The sequence below is a fragment of the Leuresthes tenuis genome, unplaced genomic scaffold, assembly GCF_036924035.1.
Source record: "Leuresthes tenuis unplaced genomic scaffold, fLeuTen1.0.hap1 SCAF_17, whole genome shotgun sequence".
In the NCBI taxonomy this organism is placed as follows: Eukaryota; Metazoa; Chordata; class Actinopteri; order Atheriniformes; family Atherinopsidae; genus Leuresthes; species Leuresthes tenuis.
The window spans coordinates 22,037,759-22,058,239 of record NW_027325371.1 but is presented as its reverse complement, the minus strand read 5'-3'; the positions used below and the strand labels follow the sequence as shown (position 1 = coordinate 22,058,239).

The 20,481-nt window shown below is 39.6% G+C and overlaps 1 protein-coding gene across 2 annotated transcripts; it reads left to right on the top strand.

The window, feature by feature from the left end:
• The first annotated feature begins 7 nt into the window (after positions 1–7).
• On the top strand, positions 8–19,286 carry LOC140273111 (histone acetyltransferase KAT7-like). 2 transcript variants are annotated; one of them, XM_072368630.1, is made up of 15 exons: positions 8–208; positions 1,715–1,859; positions 3,466–3,684; positions 5,646–5,927; positions 6,047–6,129; positions 6,562–6,648; positions 8,445–8,543; positions 8,646–8,756; positions 9,345–9,536; positions 10,925–11,014; positions 11,395–11,535; positions 12,707–12,800; positions 12,987–13,133; positions 14,000–14,106; positions 14,190–19,286. In XM_072368630.1, exons 1-15 carry the CDS (start codon positions 194–196, stop codon positions 14,286–14,288), a joined length of 1,911 nt encoding a protein of 636 aa, XP_072224731.1. In that variant the 5' UTR covers positions 8–193; the 3' UTR covers positions 14,289–19,286. The 2 variants fall into 2 exon arrangements, with proteins under 2 accessions (XP_072224731.1, XP_072224730.1); XM_072368629.1 differs by having other exon boundaries at positions 5,643–5,927.
• Positions 19,287–20,481: the final 1,195 nt, after the last annotated feature.

The following is a 20,481-nucleotide window of genomic DNA, read 5'->3' as shown; positions in this document are numbered from 1 at the left end:
CAACATAAAGCAATCGAGCTTGCGCTGTGCTCACAAGGAAGCGCGGAGAAATTTATGCGTTTATTTCAGCTGAGTTGGTTTACGTCTATAGCGTTTTATTTACTGTCGTTGTAATTTATATGTAACCTTGAAATAGTTGCTCCTAAAGTAAAGGATAACAGTTTGCTAGAGAAGATACAACATTTCTTTGAAAATGCCCCGGAGAAAGGTGAGGCAAACGGTTGCCAGAGACTGCACATCGGAAACACAACAGCATCACGTCATAGCTAATGTTAGCCAAAGTACATGTAATAATTAAACTATATGGGGAAAAAGAACGCGTTTGGGAGTTGAAATGTGTGTATCTTCTATATGTTGGATATAAGCTGCAGATATTTGAAAAGATGGAATGACAGCTGAGCTGTCGATTTGTGTTGTTGCCTTAAAGCTAAGCTAGCTAATGTTTATTGCTGAGTTGCAGGAACATGTTGTTTCTTAAATGTCGCTTTTTTGCTCTGAAAATGCAGGTTTTGTCAGTTCCGTTCAGTTGCGAGTAGCTAATAGAGATATGCTTAAAGTCTGACCGCAGTTTAACATCGGTACAGACTGCTTTAGCTAACTGAAACAGAAAAGACTGTTCTTTGGGTGCGAGAATGTAACGAGCGTTTGCACCAAAACAACACTGTGATTGGACAGACTTGGGACGACCGTTATGCTCATTGGTTCGTCTTGCTCAAATCCAGCCTCGCCTTTAATTTAATTGGTGGTATGCAAATTAAGTGGACAGCCTCTTGTTGTGAAGTTGTCAAACGTGTGCTCGTGCTGTTAGTGATTCATTATGTCGTTTCTATTCACCTTTTTCCTATCTGTTGCTCTTTCTCGCCTGCCAGTTCTTTGGAAACATTTGAAGACACGCATTTAACCTATTAAAAGTTATTTTACACACAAAGCACATTATTTGCTAACTTATGGTATTTATTGTGGACAATGTTCTTATTTAGAGTTAGTCTCCATTTTTAATTTGCTGATAACTCACTATTTTATGTAATCTGTTGTTGCTCTTATTTTTATTCTTTTCGCTCCTTTTGTTATTACAATGTATAATGATACATTTTAAAATCAATGCAAACGACAGAGCCTGTTTCCCCCTTCCCCCTCCTCCGCTTGCTTGGATTTTGGTATGCGATGTAGCCCCTGAAAGCATCACCCCATTTATTCTGTGACGTAGATAGCCTGGTCGTCGGCATTTCTCAGAAAGGCTACTTCTACTAAACAAGTTTATGGGAAACGTAATTGGTGTCTTTGCTTTCACGAGTTGTCAGGCGTTGTAGTCCTCCAATAAATATAGAGAATTTAACAAAGAACACGTTGGAAATTCGCGCTGATGGTGTATTTTTAGGTCTTGTGGCAAGCTGGTTGGTACAACAGTGCAGCCTGGGCGTTCGCGGCGCGGGGTGATACCAATGAGGCTTATTTTAGGGATTTATTGACAAATCCGTTGTAGTAAGAGGGGTCGCAGAGCCAAAGGGCATGTGTTAACAGCATGGGATCTTTGTTGAATTATCCACTGGTAAAAATGAATAATAAATAAATAGTAGTAAAATACCAACACGAATTTACAGTAATACCGAGTTAGCGGATTTCAATTACGTGTCTGACGCTGTTTTGGCGACATTCAAGCCGAATTTAAAGAGTAGTTAAAACAGGTTGCTAATAACTGTTGTTGCTTTCTCAGAGGACCACAGGCAGCAGCTCGGACGGAACAGAGGACTCGGATTTTTCCGCCGACCTCGAGCACACCGAAGCTTCTGAGAGCGCGCTCAGGCGCAGCAGCACGCGGTTGACTCGAGCGTCACTGCGCCTCAGCCGGAACTCACAAGGTGAACGTTTAAGTAACCGCAAAAACTACACAAAACAATTATACAATAAGAAGTGAAGTAGAGACTTAGGGAATAAAAATCCATTACAATCATACCGATATGAGTGGCTTTTAGAGGGAAAAAAATATGCTACTTTAAAATAGTTTGCATCAATAGTTAATTTCCATATGAAAAGTTTTCTTGAAGAAGTTGGCGCAAAGTGGGAGTTGAAATGTATTTGGTGTTGAGGTAAAAGCTGGTTTATTACTTTTGACTCTGTGTAAACACATTTCAGCAGAGGTCCCTTTACATTGTGTTTCAATAATATTTTTACAGTGATACGATTGTATATATATTCAAATTATTCCGTATTTAGATCAGAGGATAACAATGTTGTTTATTTAATTTTCCTTCTATACTGATTGTGGCATCAGGGTTAGGTGCTATATCAGCTGTAGCCTTGACCTACACCCTTTCGGTTTGACTTTTGATTCATTTTTTTTATCATTTAATTTCTTGTGATATGAATGAACCAAACCAAATAACAGTTGAAATAATAACATTGATTGATTGATTATGGACTGAAACCAGTTTTTATTTCATTGTTTACATTTTCTCTCTTCATTGGCCCTAAAGTTGAATCAGTTTTTATTAAAAATTAAACATTTTAAGGCTTATTTTTGGAGAGTCCATATGCTTCGACTTAAAAGGCTGTAGCAAAGTGACACCATGGTTGCATCAAGTATGACTTGGGGCAACATGCTGTATTTTGCCTTTAAAAATTTTTATCATACACATATTATCATACTTAACTTGAAAGTGTGTCACTCTGCAGTGTAATTTAATTTAAATAGTTAATCTCAGAGAGAAAATGATTTTTTTTTTCATTCAGACACTAAAGAGAAACTTTAGTGACTGAAACCGTCCTCATTTCACCCGTTCAGAAGCAGCTATTGTATCTGGGCAGCCATAAAGCAGGAATGAATTCAGACAGCTTGACCTCCCCCCACCACACACACACACACACACATATAAGCACATAACCACCCCCTGTGTGACCGCCTTCTGCTGTCTGCCAGAGGGGATTTACAGCAGAGAAAGAAAGGCCGGCGCTGTTTCTTCTGCTTTTTGTTACTAAGAGAAGTTGACGACACCGTCCTCGTCCTCACACATGTTGAGAATCCACCCAGAGATTTATTACCCACAAAGAAGCGGATTCAGAGGGTCCATCGTATTTGATGTGAGAGGATCAGTTTCTTCATGACCATTGCGGCCATTTGCAACAAGTAACTTGATCCCCATTTGTGCTCGGAGTTGATCGGTTACAGAGTGCTGCTCAGGTTTAATAAATCCATACATTTTTCTTTTGTTTTAGATCAACAGCATTAAAAGAAAAATCTGTCAAAAGTAAAAGTAGTAACTAGTTAACTTCTTTGTGTAATAACGCAGTTGTTTTTTATCTTTATCAGACAATTGTTGCAGAAGGTGGTTTTGGGTGAAGTCGTAAAAGCTCAGTACTTTTGAAACATGTTGCAATGTTATAGTTTTAACAAGAAAAAAAAGCTCATTTAGCCAGAGTAGAAGACAGCTGTCTCAAAAGTGGACATCTTCATCTTTTCTTTCCCAGAAAACTGCAGCTCAGTTCGTTGCAGCTCTCCTGCAGCTGCGGGTCCTGACGAAGGCCTGGAGTCATCAGCAGAATCCACAGCGGCAGCGGCGGTGGCAGCACCTGTCTTCTCCTCCGGACGCAGGGTCACTCGCAGCCAGCAGGGGGCGACAAACTCCACCGCCAAAAAATACCCGTTGCGTCAGAGCCGGTCATCTGGCTCGGACACTGAAGCTAATGGTAAGGCTGTTAGTGCTTCCTGTGTGTCTTTTAAAGAAGATCTATCCATTAAATTGGAGAATACTTTCAGTATTTTGTACAGCAAGTAGAGGAGTGTGTTTGTGTTCTTCCTGTCTTCCGAGGATGAATTAGTTGCAAATGATATTCAGGGTATATTTATGAATGGAGAGGGGAGGCTGGGTGAAAAATGAGAAGTGAAGCAGCAACATCAGGGAAGGTTCAAGGAGAAGCTGAGAAACGGAGAAAAAAAAGAAAGCAGAGAAAAGAGTGAACAGCGTGAAGATGAGGGGGAGGATCAGAGTGTTTCAGTCTGTCATTGTGCTGCAGCTGGGGCGATGCCGCGAGGCCTGTTTGTAATCACAGTGTGTTCCTGATAATAAAGGAGGCTGATGTGTGTCAGTCGATATGCTGAACAGAACCCTCCGGTAGGCAGTGACCGCGTATCTATTGATAGATCTCATTTGTTATTACCTTACGGTTTTAACAAAGAAAAAATGTAGTAATATAAAATCTAAAGGGGGCAATGTCGATATTGAGATGATTCATAATAAAAGATTCTTATGATTGACTCAGGTAATACTGAATCAAAACCTTACACACAATTTATATAATCAACCTCTAAGACAGCAATTAACTAAAGAGTTTTATTACCAGAACAAATTGACCACACCCTTTTTTTAGCATCTCATGTACTGAATTTAATTGTTAACTAAGTGACTTCCAAAGGGTGTGCAAAATTCATTACATGCAACCAGGATGATAAGGAAAAGTTAAAGCCAGAAGCACAGCGTGCTCAGCTCATTTGCAGTAACACTAATGTGTCAACGTGTAGTCGTGGTAAAGTTTTGAGTATTTTTCTTGACATGGTTTTTGAGTTTGAAATTTTCTGTGGGGATTAATGTGTCGGACTGGCGTAGGTGGTTAAAACACGGCACCACAGAACATAACAGCCAACCGTCAGCTTTCTGAGTTATTTCTACTCTTAGCTGGGAGTGTGACAAAGAAATCGACAGCAAATATGAACCTCTTACTGAATGTGATTATTTTGTGCCAGGGTTTTTTTGTTCTTTTTGTATTTAACTTCAAACTCCCAAATAAATGTTTTCACGTCCTCTTTCATATATTATTTTATCATTAAATCACCTTTTGATTTGATACATTTGACATGTAACGTCTGTAATCATTTTAAAGCGTTTTTTGTGTCATCTGCTAACATAAGAGACTGATTTATTTTTTTTTCTCCTTATTAATGTCATTAATGTATGAAGCAAAAACTTTGGGCCCCAACTCTGAACCTTGTGGGATCCCCACATTTAATGTTTTTATTTTCTCATTCTTCAGGAGCAAACTGCAGAAAAAGATTCCTATGAGTCAAGTAACTCTTTGTGAACTGTGCCTCTCATACCATAAACCTGGCATTTTTAAGCTTTTTTTAAATCAGTAAATACCCCTACTGTGCATAAATTTTTTTTCTATAGCTGCTTTAAGCCCGATGTCAATCCATTTTGTCTAAATCCATACATGTGTTGGTCTACAAGCTTTTTCCACAATATGGGTTACTTAATAGCAGATACTGGGCTCGCTCACCTCCTGACCAGGTACAGACAGAGTACCAGTGGTTGTTGCAGTTGCTCTGCTAACTAGCTGTTCACATCACACCTGGGTTTGAGTGACATATTAAATAACCCAGAATGATTGGAAAAACAGGAGAGGATAGGGTTGAAATACGTCCTTTCATTCGCCTGCCAGGCTCTCACAGCTCCCTGGCCTTCTACTGCAGTAACATCATTCTTCACTATTGGATTTGTCTGACTGTTGCCACTGCTAAAGGGTGTAAACTGCATCTGTATTCAGGCTTGAGCTGTTTGTAGCCTTCAGATGTGCGTTGAACATGTGTATGATTAGTGAAAAAATGAAGGCCTGATAAAGATTTTTAATATCTGTCTGAACTGATCCAGCAGACATAAAGCAGGGAGCAGACCGAGACGAAACTCCACCTCGCACCCCAACAGGCAACGCCCCGTCGTCGGAGTCCGACATCGAAGTTTCCAGCCCGAGCAACGATCACGTGTCTTCTAGTAACGATATCATCGTGTCACAAGAGGAGGACGAGAGATTGGCGAAAGAGCTGTCGCTCAAAGAAGCCGCTGCCCACGACCTTTCCCATCGGCCCAAACGACGGCGTTTCCACGAAAGCTACAACTTCAACATGAAGTGTCCCACACCTGGGTGCAACTCACTGGGTTAGGCCGCAAGCACTGTGCTGCCACATTTTTCACAGGCTCAAGCAACTTTCTGTGAACATCTCTTTGTAATCCACCTGTTCTCTCCTTCTTCCTTCCTCCCTCTCTTTTGCTCTCAGGTCATCTAACAGGAAGACATGAGAGACATTTCTCCATTTCAGGATGCCCTCTCTACCACAACCTCTCTGCTGATGAGTGCAAGGTATACACACACACACACACACACACACACACACACACACACACAAGGATTCCAGGCTATGAAGTGAGTGAGAAACTATTAGACTGTAAGCTATTTTTAAAATAGAAAAAACTCTGTGATGGTTACATTTTCTGTCTTTTTTATGTCACTTTAATTTGCTGGATTCTTTCGACAAGCTACTTTGGAGTGGACAAAAAGCTGCATTTAGTTCAGTCTTCTCTTTCACTTTGGAATATTAGTTGTTTGTAAAACCAGTTTTCCAGTCAGCCACCACCACTGTGACAACATGTCCAGCGGATGAAGCTGAAGTAATCCAAGAGAACAAAATTGAAATTGTCAAGCTGCTGAAACATGGAGGGGGTTGCTGCGATGTTTTTTGCTGCGGGGCTGCTTGTGAGTTGTTGGTTGCAGACGGTGTTGATGTTTTGTCAGGGCAAGGCATCGACGCGCGACAAGCAGACCGAGGAAAGGACGCTCTCGCACCGGCAGGACGAGAACAGACACTCCACCAGAAACCAGGTAACGCGGCGTCAAACCCACGCTCAGACACGGCTGTGCGATGCATTTACGGATGCGTCAGACAAGCATAACAAATAGTGACACAGACTCACGCTCAAAACTGACACATGCGCGTACACAGGCACTGACTTTCTGGAAGGTGACCGTTTCTGTCAGCTGTATTGAGCGAGTGAATCCGGATGAACACACTGTGACCCTGCCGTGGTTAAACCGTCTACTTCTGGATGGTCACACAACTATGTGTGTGTGGAAGGGAATTCCCGCTCAGATCAATGTTTCTTTTCAAGTACTGTGTAGCAAGGTCCGAGTAAAAGTGATGAAGGACTGAATAATCCACAGAGTTAAAACAAGCAAACAAACATCTGCTCGTTACCATGTCTTAAATTTATGTAATGACCAGCACATGAGCTATTACACAACGTTATTATTCATTTAACAAAAATTAAGCCATTATGTAGAAGCATTGTGTGAAAAATCAAGTCCACCTTTAAAAACTTCCCCTGAAGTTAACTAGCAGCCAGGTGCTGCTTATCAAATGTACTTGATCCATTGATCATCTGCGAATGTGAGCGCCTCCATAAAAGCAGAGGTTTTGTCAGTTTGCTGGTCTGGAGCATTCAGGTGTCTGTTAACACAATGCCAAGGAGGAAATACATCAGCAATGATCTTAGAGAAGCAATTGTTGCTCAGTTAGCAGGTTAAATGTTAAAGTTCATGACAGCACAGTTAGAAAGAGACTGAAAAGTATGACTTGTTTGGAAGGGCTGCAGGAGAAAGCCTCTTCTCTCTAAAAAGAACATGGCAGCACAGCTTAGGTTTGTAAAGCTGCATCTGAACAAACCACAAGACTTCTGAAACAATGTCCTTTGGACAGACCAGACCAAAGTGGAGTTGTTTGGTCATAATGCACAGCAGCATATCAGCACAAACACCTCATACCAGCTGTCAAGCACGGTGGTGGAGGTATGATGATCTGGGCTGGTTCTGCAGCCACAGGACCTGGGCACCTTGCAGTCAGTGAGTCCACCGTGAACTCCTCTGGATACCAAAGTATTCTAGAGTCAAATGTGAGGCCATCTGTCCCACAGCTAAAGCTGGGCTGAAACTGGCTCATCAACAGGATAATGATCCCAAACACAGCAGCAAATCTACAACAGAATGTGTGAAAAAGAAAAGAAATGTTGCAATGGTCCAGTCAAAGTCCAGACCTCAGTTATTCATTCATTCATGAGGTTGCATTTACTTTGTTTTAAGACCTGGTATGAACCTGATGGGTTTTTATTATGTCCTGATGAGTAGAAGCTTAGAATCTACTGAGGGTTACGACTATATAATCAGTGGGTTTGTGCAATTAAAAGAGTAAATGGTTTAATTAAAAAAAACAATTCCAGTTATTATTTCCCATCTCTCATGTTCAAACAAAGAAACGAAGAGTTAGACGTCTCGTCTCTTACGAAGAGATGAAAATTTGAAGAAAAAACAACAGAATTTCTGGAATTTTCTATGGAATGTTCCCCATCCTGGCATTAACATGGATGTCACTACCAAAGCATTTTGTCACACAGACTTACTTGTAACATCCCGGTACCGGACACTGATAGAATATCAGTAACAGTATTGTTGGGATTTACTCAAGTTCAGCAAGACCTGCTCAAATCATCAGATATTTAAACTGAACATAGAGATGTGTTCTTTACTCTGTCGTTGTCACTATTCAAAAGATAATGAGCTACAAGGCTTTTCACAGTTCACATAAGCATCAGAGTTGAAGTGTTGGTCTCTGTGTGGTCGCCCAGGCCCCGACAGAACGTCAGCTGCGCTACAAAGAGAAGGTGACTGAGCTGCGCAGGAAGAGGAACTCCGGCCTCAATAAGGAGCAGAAGGAAAAGTACATGGTAAGCAGATGAGAAACCAACGTATGCCATGAACTGTGGGGCTTTCTGTCACAGGTTATTTTTGTAAAGCTCTCTCCTTCCCTTCTACCGACCCGCTGCCAGGAACACCGTCAAAGCCATGGGACGAGCCGGGAGCCGCTGCTGGAGAACATCACCAGTGACTACGACCTCGAGCTGTTCAGGAAAGCGCAGGCACGTGCCTCGGAGGACCTTGTAAGAGAGAAAACTCATCATCAGCCCCCTCCCTTACGCTTTTTCTCCTTTCTGCCTTATTCGTCTTCTTCTCTGTTTCAGTCTGCAAACCCTCCTCTGCAGCCACAGGAGGAGTCTGAGATATTTTTGGTAGTTTGGACAATCACTTCTTGTCATTCTGTTTGTTTTTAACTCTTCAGATGAGAGGACGTTGTGCAACTTACTCTACACCATCACGTTTTCACACATTTTGATTAATTAACAACCAATGAACTACAGCTTTCTGATGAAGAGTAGATTCAGATTAGTCATGATTTTCAAGCTGCTATTAGTTTAAATTGTATAACCAGAGAAAAGATATGTTAAAAACTAAAAATTTGACACACTTTGTACTTTTTCTTCCTGCATCTTTTTTTTTCTTTAATTTTCTGGCTGGTTCCCTCCACTGAGGTTTTCCCCAGAGCGGGATCTGTGGCTCACCTGAACCTCTTCCCGGAATAATTTTTTTTTTTTTCCCCCTCCTTCTTTTTCCGGTCACCCCTCACCCTGCTCACCTTCCCCCTCCCGTTGTCCTCTTCTCTCCCTTACCCTCCTGTCCCGGCTGTACAGGAGAAGCTGCGTCTGGCCGGTCAGGTGTCGGAGGGCAGCAACATGATAAAGACTATTGTGTTTGGCCGTTTTGAGCTGGACACCTGGTACCACTCGCCATACCCAGAGGAGTACGCCCGCCTGGGGAGGCTCTATATGTGCGAGTTCTGCCTTAAGTATATGAAGAGTCAGACCATTCTGCGCAGGCACATGGTAATGTGGTTTTGGGGGGGAATAACTGTGTAGTGCAACACACTTAGTCAAAATTCTTGAATAAATTCTCATGTCATGACCTTGAGAGGTTAGTTTAGCTTAAGCACTGCAGCAGCTTTCTGTGTGGTGAGTGTGTCACTGATTCACTGCTACAATCTTGTGGCTTGTCGAAATATGAAAATGCCATAACAAAAACAAATGCAGGAAAAAACAACACGAACAACGGCTCTTACATTTAATTGCATTTCAGGCCTGATGATTCCAAAAGGTGTTGCGTAGGGCTGGGCAAAAAGAAGTTATTTTTCAATTAAAAGTCAATTTAGGACAATTTCTTTACAAGACAATTGGTTTTCTCTTTGACTTCCACCGCTGCCACACCCTCTGGGCTTCCGTAGTTCAGGCATCCACGAGGGAAAAGTTTGTTCCCAAAAAAGGCCGAGTCTCTTCGATTGTTTGCATTGGTTTTCCAGAGTCAGACCTGGAACAAACCGTGGTTAAAAGGTTATTGCAACTAATGGCAGCGGTGCGACGGATTCATTTCAGCATCTCAGCCAAGTGGAAGAAATGTCTGTCACTACGAGATGCAGACGCTCCACGTAGCGTTAGTGGAGTCATTTTCGCAGTGTATCCCGTAGGAGAGGATCCGGTGAAAAGAGATTATCGATGCAGATGCGATTCACATTGCTGAAGATAAGTTGCCCATTATCCACATTCTTAAAACTGTGGACCCCAGGTATGTTCTACCACGTTGTAAGTATTTAGCCGATTTTTTACAACTATACACGTGAAGAGAAGGTGACATATTTCTTCCCTATAACGGACCTCTGGTCCAGCTGTACCAGGCAGTTACAGGAACAACAAAAGAAAATCAACAGATCGTATTTTTAGCCTATATTGCCCAGCCGCAGTGTTAGGGCTGTTGCCATTCCTTTTTACAACACATAAAAGACATTCTAACATTGAATTTACCAAGTGATGAAGCATTTCAGGTGTTTCAGTCGGAGCATATTCTAGTAGATGATTTAGAATAAAAGTAAGGCTTTAAGTTTGATATTAAGTGGACTCTGTGGCACAATCTCGACACCTAAAGCACTTCCATTTTATTCCAAGACCATTAAGACTCTATTGAAATAGACTGTATTAACTCTGCCCTTCAGACTGTCTGTTTATTTGGTTTTAAGCGTTTTTGATCTCTCACCCATCTTAGGTTATAGACTCTCTGAATCATTAGAGTGCTCTTATAAGGCTGGTCACAGATTATATAAGTTAGAGTTTAAAAAGAGTCTTCACTTTTGCTGCTATCTGAAACAGAGAGTGAGATGTTGTAATAACCTCTGTTCTTCACTTTTCACTCACTATCTTTTTCGTCCTTGTTATCTCTTCTGAAGGCTAAGTGTGTGTGGAAGCACCCCCCAGGCGATGAGATCTACAGGAAGGGGAACATCTCTGTGTTTGAGGTTGATGGAAAGAAGAATAAGGTGAGACCGTGCATGTCCAGAAACGAATGGCCTAACATGTTAAAGCAAACTAAGGTGCTGAAATTCTTGTGTTTAAGAAGTGGTTTGCACTAAGGTAAAGACAAATCAAGAAAAATCTACAGCTGCTCTTAGAGATGAGGTAATAAACAGTGTGAACATTAAGGATGGGATGCTAAAAGGTGGGTAAAAAATGGCTTGAAGTGAAACATTCAGCCTAGCTAGTTTTCTCTTCAGCTTAAATTGTGACCTGCTTTCACCTAAATTTACCCCTGAGTGTTAGACCTGCAGAACTAAAAGAGGTGTAACAGTGTAATTCAGCCAGCTGTGTTTTCATGGAGAATTTAGAGGCTTACCACCTGTTGTGCTTTTTCCTCTGTCAGATTTACTGCCAGAACTTGTGTCTGCTGGCAAAGCTCTTCCTGGACCACAAGACTCTGTATTATGACGTTGAGCCGTTTCTCTTCTACGTCATGACCGAAGCTGATAACACAGGGTGCCACCTAGTGGGATACTTCTCCAAGGTAGCACGGGGCAAGTTACACTTGCTCTCTATTTTTTTTCTTTTAGAAGTTGGGAAATATTAAGTTGATTATTTTGAAAGAAGTATGCTACAGTTCAGTATCTGAACTTTGGCTTTTCGTTGGCCGTTGCAGATTTCACTTCTTTACCGTTACCTGTTCTTGCTTGAGCCTCCATTTCTCAAATGTGTACCCTCAAACAGCATTTACTACCACTGGCTACGTGCACTTTCTTCTTTTACGTCAGCCTCTGAGCAGCATTCTCTTTCCATGTGCCTTTTATGGCAGTTGGTTCCAAAAACTAAATAAAAGTTAAACGATGGTGACATAACTAGGGCCCTTAACCAATGGAGAAGGACCTGCTGCGCTGTCCAAAGTAATAAGAAAACGCTTGAATTAGCAAAGTGGCATATGAACTGATCATTTTTTGTTGTTGTTTGGAGTATGTCTGTTATTATTGAACGCTGCAACTTTAAGCTGTAGCAAAACTCCGCCTAAATTCATAAATGGGAAGCACAGCACCGATGAAGCTTGAACTCTACAGATTGTCATCCTTCAGTTATGAACAGTTTGCAATGTCAGTTGCTTGATCATTTAAGTTTGGAAGGGAGCTGCCATTGCGCTGATTTTGCGCTGAAAAGGCTTCACTAAGTACTACTTCATGAATACTTGTTATTGCATATTTACCTGATATATGATCTATATGTTGTTTAATCACGGTTATGTCCACAGTTAATTTTTACTGAACATGAAGATATGAGGGGGGAAGCTTACTTTTTTCCCCTAAGATTGTTCAGTTTACACCGCTTTTATCTGATCTATCGGTTTAATGAAATAGCCGTGCTGTTTTAACCATGTGTCTGTACTGGATTGAGCATTGTCAAAGCGTCATTTGATTCTTTTCTTTGGAACAAATCCGGTAGGTTTTTTTCATTCTGTAGGGATGCACAACAGGTCTGGTTCCTTAGCCATTTAATTAGATAAAGGCCTCAGCCTCTGTTTGACATAAATAATGTAAGTATATAGAATACCGAAAGTACTCGACGATGGGGAAAAGTTAGGATCAGACTAAATCCTTTGATTTTGTAAATAGAATAAATGTTTCCTGTCTCTGAATATCGGCTAAAATGTTTGTTGAAAGCGCCATGCTCATACGTTTACTCTGCCTCTGCAGGAGAAGAACTCTTTCTTGAACTACAATGTGTCTTGCATCCTCACCATGCCACAGTACATGAGGCAGGGCTACGGCAAGATGCTCATAGACTTCAGTGAGTACAGACGCCTCTCTACTCATGCTAGATTTTACTACTATACACACTAGTCTGGGATTCGGCTCCAGCCAGTAACAGTAGATTCAGGAGCCTGCACATTTGGCATTTGGGTTTCATATTCAGCAGCGTGATGCTTAAAATGATGAGAAACAAGCAGCCGCCCTGTTTGACCTGTCCCACCAGGCTACCTGTTGTCCAAGGTGGAGGAGAAGGTGGGCTCGCCTGAGCGCCCCCTGTCTGACCTGGGACTCATCAGCTACAGAAGTTACTGGAAAGACGTTCTGCTCCGTTACCTGAACAACTTTCAGGGCAAGGAGATCTCCATCAAAGGTCAGAATTGAATGACACTTACACATGAAAAGAATAAGAGAGCCTTTGCATGAGCAAATAAGTACTTTTGTATGATATTGACGTTATGAATTTTTTACACCTGTGTTTACTTGCTGATAGCTCCCTTCCGAGCTTCTGTCATAGACTTATCGCTACATTTGATTTATCAAAGTGGATTATGGGATATGTATTCCTTTACTACTCTAGAATGAGTTTTTTTTTTTTTTTTTTCACACGATACACAAAAAAACCCACTGATAAACTGATATTTTTGAATTGGTATTAATCATGGACCTTTGAGATTTATAGAATTAAAGGCGTTAACCCCTAAACCATCATTGGGAATACAGAATTAGGTTTGGGCACTTTTAGGTTTGAGCTTAAAATTGTCTTTAAATGCTCTTTAAAAAAAAAGGTTTTCACGAAAGCCCATTTAGTCACGTACTGAATATAGTATTTTCACATGTGATGGTAAATCCATTAAAAGAGTGCCCCATAAGTATTTAGGTTTATATAGCTAAACTAGCTTTTTAAAGAAATGCTTAAAGAGAGGAATGTCTTATTTTACAAACATTTTTATTTTTATTATTTATTATATTATTATTTTTATTTTTGGTGTCACGATTAGAAAAAGAAGCTTGTGTCAGCAGTATTTCTGTCAGTGACTGTGCTGATATGTTTGCCCATATGTGTTTACATGAATATGACACTTCTTTTTAAGTTTAATTGGTAACCAAATAAATATTTCACAGTGGAATTGTGATTTAAGTCTAATTTCAGTCTCTTTAAGTCTTAAATCAATGACACCTAGCGATAGCATGCTGACTTCATCACCCAGCATTCGAACTCTCATCTTATTCTTGCAGAGATCAGTCAGGAGACAGCAGTGAACCCGGTGGATATTGTCAGCACGCTTCAATCCCTCCAGATGCTCAAATACTGGAAGGGAAAGCACCTGGTTTTAAAAAGACAGGTACAGAGCATTTCAGATTTTTCCTCACGGAGCTCTTTACTGTGCCCAGCTGGCCGCTAACCAAGGTTCATTTTCTTCCTTAGGACCTTATTGATGACTGGAAGGCCAAGGAGACCAAACGGGGTAACAGCAAGGCCATTGACCCCACAGCCTTAAAATGGACCCCACCTAAAGGGACATAAAGGAGCTTACTTGAAACCCCAAAAACACACACGTGCACGCAGGTCCTCCTCCGTACACTGGCATGCTCACTGACCCTGAGCCTCAACCCTCACCGCCACAGCAGAGTCACTTACAAACACAGTCAGCCTTTTCTTTGGGTTCAAGCTGTTACTGAGGTTATTACTAGAAATTATTTCACTAATATGATGCTGACTGATATGAATAAAAGGAAAATTAAGTCAAATGTGCTTGACCAGACCTACGAATTACTTCTTAGTCAGAGTAATCATCTGTAGAGCGGGTGGTACTTTGTGTGAAATTGTACATGTTTCAAAAACAGATACTTTGGACTGGGACATTAAATTAATTTCTGGGACTAAATATTACAATTAAAAACTAGTATTTGTGCAGATATAGATACGTTAAAGTTAACTAGGTAACAAGTTTTACACGTATTTATAGCAATAAGCCATGTATTTGAAGACAGCACAGCATTAAAGTGTAGGGTAAGTTATTCTAACTCATAGAATTCAACTGGCCTTTCATCTTTCAAAAGTCACGAGAATCTAGTTTTTTGTAATAATGCGTCAGTTTTGTATTATTTGTGCTGTTAACTCAGAAGTTTTAGGTACATGACACTGTTTTAGTGGAACTTTTTGGGGTCCCAGGTCTAGAAATTGATATTAATGTTGAGATTCTGCCCAACAGTACGGCTAAAATGAAAAGCGAAGATCTGCATCTGTAGCCGGTGGGAACAGTAGACATAAATATGGCTGCTGACATATCCTAATTTGTTTCCTGAAAAGTAAAAGTCATAGAGCGTTGTACGCTCACCTCCTCCCTGTCATTTGATTAGCAACGGGCACCAGGCATGTCTGCTAATCCAATCTGAGACAGCCGGTATCGAACATGAGCTGTATTTCAGTTTTTGAGACGGTCGACACAACGCAGGTTGGCGACACTCATGCAAACACGTTCTGGTAGACACTGACCAGCTGGCTGGTTCTAAGAACAGAGTTTCAAAGAACAGATGCCCTAACTAAGAGGGATTTGTATTTGTATTTGTATTTTTTGGTCTTGGTAATGCTAATTATGTTAAAAAAGATTGGTCTATTGATTGACTTCTCATGTAAACTAAGGAAAGAGTTTCCACACAATGTTGAGAGAGGCATGATAAATTGTGGAAACAATTTGAACTTTTATGTTAGAGTAATAATGATGACTTCATTCCAGTCAGCCATGTTGCATGCACAAAAGCAGGACCCCTCTGCCCCCTAAATGGAATGCGGCCATCCTTTGTGAACCGATGCTTTCTCCACTGCACTTTTCAGAATGCCTGCAGGCATGACTTTGACATTACATGATGCATCCCATCAGCTAAAGGTTTAAAAGTTTGAGCCGAAAGGATGTAGATATTTGAAATGCTGTGATGAGTTAGGATGATCTCAGGTAAGATCTTTTTAACTCGTTTTCAGACTGCCTTCTTGTGTAAGATGGAAAAAATGGCACCGAACAGTGACTTTTTGAACCCAGAGCAAAGCACTGACTTAGCCAGTCAGGCGGTAGCTCGGGAACCTATAGCTGCCACTCGCCTCGTTTGGACTGTGTTGTGTCATCGTGGAGGGACCTGATGTATGTTTACTGTCACACGTTCTTTTTTTTTTTCTTTTTCTTTTTAAATGTTTATCTCAGCTGTGTCATTTCACGATATATCCAGTTTGATTCGGAGAAGTCTTCGTGGTTTGGAGCGTACAAGACGGCAAACATTTTGGTTCCGTGTCCTTTATTTGGTTTTACGTTCTCATTTACATTTCATACTTTCTCTACCTCTAAGGCGTTACCACTGTTTTAAAGCTAGAACAGCCCATGTTGAGCTTCAGTGTTTTCTTTTTTTATTTTGTGTTGACACATGAAAATGTGTGGTTGTGTTTGCTAAGCAAGTGGGTTTTTTTGTTTTTTTTTCTTATAGATTTTTACAAAAACATGCTATTTATATTCTTCAAAAATATATGTTAACTGCATAGAGCGTTAAGGAATGTCTACTTTGTAGGACTGGATTCCTTGTAAATATATTTATCTAAAACCTGTAGATTTGAATGTAACTAGAGATTATTAGGTACCAGAGGGACGTCACCCCCCCAACCCAACCAAATAATGGCAGAAGTCATTTATATTTCAGATGTTTATTTCCTCTTATCAGAAATGACATGATTGAGGCGTCACTTTTGCACGCTGTCACTCCTTGTTACTGCTGTAATTACTGCTGCAAGCGGTTAAATGGCGAGGGTGAACCGTTTGTATAAGCTTAATAAGCATGGTCGGAAGCCCAATGTGACTAATTCAAAATTGATTCTAATTTATCGACAATCTCCATGTTTTGTTTTTTTTTTTTTTTTTTTTTGTGTTGTTAAGATTGAAGCAGTCGTTTAATATTCCTGTAAATACACTTTAAAAGTGATTTAATCCCAGCAGCAGCTTAATTTAACTTAGCCTAGCTGTGGCCCTTTGTCTATATGTAAAACAAACTTTTGCTTTTAAAGTCCAACACACAAGATGTAGCATCTGCCAATAAGCCTTATGGTGTGTTCAGACCAAAATATAAAGCAAAACTTACAGTAATTCAAAATATATTCAGGCACTGGAGTGTTTTAGCAGCATTTCTCAACTCGAGTATTCGTCCCTGGTTCAGTGGTTGATTCCATAGATGCCATGCTCTTAACCACGTTTATTTTTGCCATCAGCAGTGAACTGGCTTGTGCAAAAATAAAATAAAAATGTACACAAGAATATAGATCTCAAAACTTCAAATATGTGGTTGATTTAACAAGATTGAGCCTCCCTTAGAATTTTGCTCCAATGTTTTCAGAGTAGCAAGGCCCCACTAGCAAAGTAGCCGACAGCCTTAACCAACTATCAAGGCCACCTGCGATAACTTATCCCAGCAAGAATTGCCATACTTTGAGAAGGCGTTTTATCATTTTTTAATCAAGGTTAGATTGCATTTATACCGCATGTTTTACACAAAACGTCTACTTCTAGTGGTAAAATACAAGATAAGTGTATGTTCCAGGAAGGTAGCCAAATGAATATACAAGTTTAGTTCCTGAGAATATTGCTGAGGTAATTTACTTATATTTGTATTTCGCGTTAAAGTAACGTTAAATTTCACGTTAAATTATTTCCTCTTTGGCTCCCCCTGCAGTTGTGGCAGGTAACATGTACCTGGCGCATGTACAGCCATCCACATGAATTTGTTGTCACGTTGAAGAGGTCACAAAAAAGTCATGTGACTGTAAAGCAAAATGCTGTGGTGCAGAGCAATTAATTTGATTGCTGCCTCTGTGCTTTTGAATTGGTTGTTTAAATTGTTTGTCGATTCCCTTCTATAAATTAACTTTTTTTTTCTTCTGGATATTATTTGGCATTAAAACTAACATTTGAGCCAAATTCACCAAACAGAGCATGAAAAATGCTTTTTAAAAAAAGCATTCTTAAGTAAGTGAACATAATGATTACATGCATCACGCCGCCACCACACAGCTCACTTTGTGTTCGGTCTGAACACACCATCAGAGCTGCTGATGGGTGGATTTTATCAGCTGTGGACGTAACCTGGCAGTTTCACCCTCATTTGTTCATTTATTTAAAAAAAAAAAGGACAATGTGCATTAATCATAATATTAACAATTTAAATGCAAATCTACCTGCGTTAGCTAAAATGCTAATTCAAAATAAAAAACACAAGACAGAAATCGATCCAATAATTAAGCGATTGCCTTATGATAAATGTAAAAGTAGAATTAGCGAAGCCGTTAAATTCAGATAGAAGCATCTTATTGAAATATTCTTAGAAACACCATGCAGATGACAGCACTTAGTTGTGAAGTTGGAGGTCTGTGGCCAGCAATGTTAGATTAAATCATCTTTTTTTTTAACAACGCTCTTTGTTTGATAGCTTTTGTGTTTCAGTGTGGTGGAAAATTGCAGTTTAAAATTTAATTTGCTTTTTTGTGGTGGAAGATACAGTCTGTGGCCTTTAAACTACACAAAAAGATGTTGAAGGTATTATCTGTCTTTATTTCTCGATAAATTTTTAGATTCATTGTTTTCCTTCATTTTCTTTTATATTATTTCATGTTACCTGTTGATATTTGATCTAATGCTGTTGTTACTTTGCTATATGTGGGAGAAGAGTCAAGACTGCCTCGTAGACTATATATCTATTCTAAGAGGTGGTGGTGGATTCAAAGAAATGTATTCATCCTGTTCTTACAACTTTTTTTCTTTCCTTTTACCATTTCTTACATGCATTAACAGAAAGTGCACTTAATTTGTGAAGAACTTTCAGGAGGCAAGACATACTTCCAATGATGTTTTATATATGACTGGGGCCTTTTTGTTCTTATTTTATGTTAAGATATGGTCTGTACCTGCTGGTACCTGCGAATTAAAAAACATAGATCTTTTTTTTCTTCTTCTTTTTGTTATTAATGCTATCATTGATATTCAACAACCATACAGTGAGAAATTGTCTGGTTTTCACCTTAGTAAAAAGTAGATCTGAATATTATGTTCCTATTGGCTGGAAAAAGCTTAACATGTTTTTTTGTTTGTTTGTTTTTTAAATAACAGAAATGAATTTGTCAACAAATGACACCTGTGATGTGCTGAGTATCAAAACACGTGTTAAGGTATCCAAAAGTGAAGTCACAAAATCTTTGTTTATTTCTTTGCGTCCTCTCCATCCTCTTGTCTTTTTGTTTTGTTTCGTTATTCTTTCCGTGCTGATGGCAGCTATAGATTGGCAGCTTCAGAGCACTTTGCTGGTTATTAACCCACCTGAATAAGACACACTAAACAGGCATTCCGTCACGTTCTATAAGTCACCAGCGAGCTGTTGTAGTACTGCTACCTAAATTACTAACACAAAAGTAGCGTGGTGTCCATAAGTAGCTCAGTTGTGCTTCTCTTTTTGCTTTTCCCCCTGCCTTCCTCTTCAATAAATGCACATGGTGATACAGATGATATGTAGATTTTTGTGTGTGTGTGTGTGTAAGCTGTTTTCATTTACAGAAGTGTGAAGGTAAAGATTGTTCAAGATTGGTTAAGTTTTTCTTTTTAGCTAATGAGGAACATATATATATATATATATATGTGTATATGTAAATATACATACATATATAGCACATTTAAAAATGGCTAATAGATTTTGAAATAAATAGATTTAATAAAAAAAATGTAAACAGTTTTTTCTTGACTTTGAAATTAAGAAAATAAATAAAAAGGAATGTACTTGTATAGCGCTTTTCTAGTCTAACTGACCCCTCAAAAGCGCTTCAACACAACATGCCACATTCAACCTTTCACTCACACAGCACGTCTTAGTCTATAACTACATGCTTTCTACGCTTTCACACACATTCATACACCGATGAATGCATCGATAGGCAATGTGGGGTTCAGTGTCTTGCCCAAGGACGCTTCGACATGTGGCCCGGGGAATCCCTGACCCTCCAATTAGTGGGCAACTGCTCTTCCTCCTGAGCTCCAGCCGCCTATTTAAGGGGACTCACCAGTGAGTTTTGTATATAGACTATAAGACTGTATATAAACTTATAAACAGAAAATTGAAAACTTGAAGTATGCCGTGTAAATTAGTAAATTAGATTTTCTATCATAATTTAACTAAATATTAAACACTAATCACATGGAAGCCTCACTTCCAGTGTTGCAAATATAGGCAGGTTTTGCTAGTTGCAATATATAACTGTGTGTTTAGTCTGACCAAATAAATTGTCATGATGTCATCTCTGATATCTCCGAGTTGGCTTTGAGACACTTATAACATGACTAAGATTCTCTGTTGCAAACATTGGGTTTGGAGTTCAGTGTTTAGGAGGCACATAACTGTAAAATGAGGAGAAACCACTGAGTTACAAATTCAGAAAATTATGATACAGTGTTATTGGAATTTTACCCTGTGATTAGACAGAACATAATGATCTCTCAATAGTAGGCTACACGCAATCATTTGACATTAAAAGTACACCCTTTTTTATTTCTAAGGTTTTATATATACAAAAAAATTAAATACATGAAATATCACTCTTAATTTGATTAACAAGAACTAAGCAAAAATTTAGAAGCAGCGTGTAAAGAAAAGAAAAAAAAATCCACCCCATGATTCAACAACTTATAGAACCGCCTTTAGCA